Source organism: Etheostoma spectabile, unplaced genomic scaffold, assembly GCF_008692095.1.
Source record: "Etheostoma spectabile isolate EspeVRDwgs_2016 unplaced genomic scaffold, UIUC_Espe_1.0 scaffold352, whole genome shotgun sequence".
Lineage (NCBI taxonomy): Eukaryota > Metazoa > Chordata > Actinopteri > Perciformes > Percidae > Etheostoma > Etheostoma spectabile.
The window spans coordinates 312,697-317,507 of record NW_022605591.1 but is presented as its reverse complement, the minus strand read 5'-3'; the positions used below and the strand labels follow the sequence as shown (position 1 = coordinate 317,507).

Below are 4,811 nucleotides of genomic sequence, written 5' to 3'. Positions count from 1 at the left end.
TTTACATGTTTTATAACATGTTGGTATTTTGCTGCGCATGCTGTTCTTTGCTGAATCAGGTATTTTATGTTAATATGGATTGCTCAGAGAAAGTATTTTTGTCTGTGTTTATCTAATAGTCATTTTGTGTTTTTCAAACCCAGGCCTCCTCCTTCAGCAGTGTGACAGACTCCACAATGTCCTTGAACATCATCACCGTCACTCTCAACATGGGTCTGTAAACTCTTGATGCATTCTTGTTTTTGAGTGTCAGTGTTTCTTGGAAGTGGCAAGGAAATATGAAACTTCTAAATTAGTACTACAGCCTAGACTTGCACATCAAATATTCTTTTCTTTTTATTTATTTTTTTGCAGAAATGTCTGCGCAGTATTAACACTATTCTGATTTCTCTACAATACAGAGAAGTACAATTTTTTGGGCATCAGCATTGTGGGCCAGAGCAACGAACGGGGGGATGGAGGCATCTACATTGGCTCCATCATGAAGGGAGGAGCTGTGGCTGCAGATGGACGCATTGAACCTGGTGACATGTTGCTGCAGGTGAGAAAGAATAAATCGTTAATCCTAAATTAAAGGGAGTGTTTTTATGTTAAATGACTGTTTATATGAATATTTTGCTGAATACTTGTGTAGTTTTTAGACAGTGTGTGGCACGTTGTGGGAAACTTAGAAACAATATTAAAATATTGGTTGATTTATAAATAATTCCTTCTGGTTTGCTGCAATATATGAACACATGTCTTTTCCATGTGTACTGAAATGAATATTAAAGAGCCTAAGTAAAATCTTTTTCCTATTCTACAATACCCTCCAAGGTGAATGACATCAACTTTGAGAATATGAGTAATGACGATGCAGTGCGGGTACTGAGGGAGATTGTACACAAGCCAGGGTGAGTTGGTGTTTTATTTATTTTAGATCTCAAGACACATGTTTAAGTTCTGTCTTTACACAAGTGATCAACAATGATGATAATAACTTTTACTTTTGGTGTTTACCAGGCCCATCATCCTCACAGTGGCTAAGTGCTGGGACCCTTCTCCCCAGGGCTACTTCACTCTGCCTCGCAGTGAGTACAAAACTGCCTTTTCTGTTCATGCCCTTGTTGTGTTTAGTAGTATCCTGATGTCACGTTCAGTAACCGTTTCTCTTTTCAACTTGTACAGATGAACCAATCCGACCAATTGACCCAGCAGCATGGGTCAGCCACTCGGTGGCTATGACCGGGGTCTACCCCGCCTTCCCAGGCAGCTCCTCCCTCAGTACCATCACCTCTTCTTCCTCCGTCACCGAGACCGAACGTGAGAGCCTCTTCCAGTGTCTCCCAAATAATCTCCCTTTGTGTGTGCTGAAATGTACACGTCTTTATTCTCAATTCTTTCATATGTACACAATGCTCTCATAAAACCGTCTTCCTGGCGGCCAGGTAGCTCAGTTGGTAGAGCGGGCGTCCATATATGTAGATGATTACTCCTCGACGCAGCAGACCCGGGTTTGATTCCAACCTGCGGCTCTTTGCTGCATGTTGTCTTCCCCCCCCCCCCCCCCCCCCCCCCCCCCTCCCCTTTCATGTCTTCAGCTGTTCTGTCAAATGAAGGCCTAAAATGCCCCCCAAAAAAACTATATCTTTCACTCTTTCTGTGGTGATATTCAAGGGCTGAATGATTGTTACTCACATTCTAAGTATCTTTTTCCTGTTACGGTCTCCTGTCTTTCTCTTTTCTAATGGCATTGGCACCACAATCATCTTTCACATCTGTCTTTCTGCCTTTGTTGCTGTGATGAATGATGTCTGCTACTTTGCTGCCTTTGATCTCCTTCAAGTTACACTCCTGGCCTTCTTGTTTTTACCCAGATTTCACCTCTCAGTAAACTTTTTATTTATCCTTGCATGTCTGTACTTCTTCGTCGTCAGCTTTCCTAAAAATACTTTTCTGTCTCTCCAGGTTTTGATGACTTCAACTTATCACTGCACTCTGACATGGCATCGGTTGCCAAGGCCATGGCCTCACCAGAGTCGGGTCTTGAAGTCAGGGACCGCATGTGGCTTAAAATCACCATCCCCAACGCTTTCCTCGGTAAAACATGACACAACTGTGGACACAAGTTATAATGGAGAGTCCATTAGTAACATGAACATTCTGTGCCTCACAGGACTTTACAGAGCAGGCATTATGTTGTTAGAATTAAAACCGTGTGACTTGTTGGAGGAAAACCCCCAAAAGCGCTGTTAAATTGGAATCACCTGCAACTGTATCACAATGACTGTTTACATAAAGTACATGTTTGTCCATTTTTTTGGTTTTTGAAATGAAAATTTAATTTATTTTTCAGCTTCTGATTAATTGTAATAATCCAGCATTTTTCAGGTAATCAGGCTGAAATGCACTTTTCAAATTACAAACTGGATTCACTAACTCTAAAAAGCCTAGAAATTATTTTAGTTTTTTAGTTCATGTCTACAGGGGAAGACTGTAGTTTGCAGTGTTTAAATGGTAATGCTAAATTCCTCTTGAAGATGGTCTGCACAAACTTCACTCTTTATTGTCACAACGTAGTTGAAGTTTTTATTATTTATTTTTTTAATCTTGTTCTGGGAACAATAGAATTAACGGCTACTTATTGCAATGAATAATGCTGGTTTATCTATTTAAAATACAGCAACATCAAGTTGTGTTTCCGGTTGTCTTGTGCAATCCTGGATTTTTATAAAAATACTTGGTTAATAACTGCCCATCACAAATTGTTTCCCTGTGTGCGTTTCATTGTCATCAACCTGTTTTGCATACATGTATTTTTCAACCATATTTTATTACACTTTGTACATATAGTGTACATTCATTTTTATTTTATTGAAGACTGGGAATCTTTGTCACAAATATTTCCTATGGGATGACTTAAACTCTACCTAGTCTTATCTTGATTGATTGATATCTTTATTTCAAACATGCAAGAGAAAGTGTATACAAATAAAATAATAATAAAAAGAAATAATAAAACAATGTTTAAAAACATTGGAGAGAAACATAACAAAGTACCCTTCTTTTCTGTGTTAACATCCCTCTATTACATGTGCGAAAAGGAGTAGGAAGAAGTAAAACTTATGTACTCCTACCCCTTATATATATATATATATATATATATATATATATATATATATATATATATATATATATATATATATATATATATATATATATATACCCCTACACAAATACATACACGCATACCCTCATACATATATCTAAATAAATAAACAAAAACAAAAAACACAAACAAACTTTCTACAGTGCTTCTCTGCTTCTCTTACATGTCATGTATCCACCATCAGGCTCAGACGTAGTGGAGTGGCTCTTCCACCACATTGAGGGATTCCAGGACCGCCGTGAAGCCAGAAAGTATGCCAGCAACCTACTGAAGGCCGGCTTTATCCGACACACAGTCAACAAGATCACCTTCTCCGAACAGTGTTACTACGTCTTCGGAGATTTAAGTGACTGTGAGAACTGTGAGTAACTCAGAAACATTAACGTCAAAGGTTGACTTGGATCAGTTTTCATGAATGTTGCGCTTAATCACATTTGCTGACATGCCTTTTGTGGACACACTAGTGGTTCTATTGGTCAGTCATGTGACATGGATTCTCTGGAGTAAGAGCCATAAAATATATTTTAAGACTGAATTCAACTAAACGTGAGTATAATAAGCCTCTGGATTTATTCTTTTAAACCAGGGGAAGGGAACCTTTTTGACTCAGAGGGTTATTTAAAATTTCAATAATTACCATTAATGCGACTTCTGGTGCTGCATGGATTTGCTGATGGCTTTGTAGTCTGGTTGGTTCTTGGTGAGGTTGAGCTTCATGCAAGCGTTGAGGCTTTCATCCGTTAAACGTGATCGTAGGTTGGACTTGATGTTTTTAAGATGTGAGAATGACTGCTCACATGCATACGTAGAGCCAACATGGTCAACACAGCAATACTCACACGTTGCAGTGTGTGTATGACGAAGCGTCGTTCCAAGTTTTGATAATCAGCTGGTCTCGGGTTGAAGATTTTTCATTTCCGTCCACATGTGCTTGCTCGCCAACTCAGCTTCTGTCGTGCAATTCTTTCCAAATCTTCATTCAGTGACTGAACTTATCACCCACATGTCTGAGGCCTTCGTCGGCCCTTCTGCTTCAAAATCTCTGACGAAACCACGGAATGTAACTGGTCGGCTGTGTTCAGTGAACACTCGTTGGATGGGTGATGACTTAAAAAGACGATGCTCACGAAATTCTCCAAAGCGTGCTTTGAACACGTGTAGGAGACTGGATGTGAAGCCGGCTAGCTGCTGGAGATCAAAGTTTTGAGTGGGCTCACTTGCGGTGCATGCATCTGTAATTGTCTCAGTTGTTCAAATGTAGTGAACGACCTTTTTAAGATCCATGATAAAGAGCTCCAGCTTGTTTTCAAAAGCAAACAACGGCTTGTTGAAGGGATAAACTGTATTTCCAATACCTTGCATTTTAAACGTTGAGGTGGTTCATGATGTTCGTCATATCCACGTATAGTAAAAACTTGAGGAGCCACTCAGTTTCGCCTAGCTCAGGATGCTCGATGTCTTTCATCTCAAGGAAAGTTCGGATTTCGTTTAGGCAAGCCGCAAAACGGCTAAGCACTTTCCCTCTTGATAACCAACGCACACTGCTGTGCAAAAGTAGACCGTGATAGCTACTTCCAACTTCATCCAGCAGTGTTTTAAACTGGCGAGCATTTAAGGCTTGGGCAACAATAAAGTTGATCACACGAATGACCAGCGACATCAC

At 39.8% G+C, this 4,811-nt stretch overlaps 1 protein-coding gene across 2 annotated transcripts in view; it reads left to right on the top strand.

Annotated features, from left to right (window-relative positions):
* dvl2 (dishevelled segment polarity protein 2) overlaps nt 1-4,811 on the top strand; it is a 24,887-nt gene that overhangs the window by 16,713 nt on the left and 3,363 nt on the right. For both annotated transcript variants that reach the window (XM_032511335.1, XM_032511336.1), the window contains exons 7-13: nt 144-213; nt 402-541; nt 817-893; nt 1,003-1,070; nt 1,168-1,302; nt 1,948-2,079; nt 3,333-3,509. In XM_032511335.1, the coding sequence (XP_032367226.1) occupies nt 144-213; nt 402-541; nt 817-893; nt 1,003-1,070; nt 1,168-1,302; nt 1,948-2,079; nt 3,333-3,509 (799 nt within the window). The remainder of the gene's footprint in view (nt 1-143; nt 214-401; nt 542-816; nt 894-1,002; nt 1,071-1,167; nt 1,303-1,947; nt 2,080-3,332; nt 3,510-4,811) is intronic.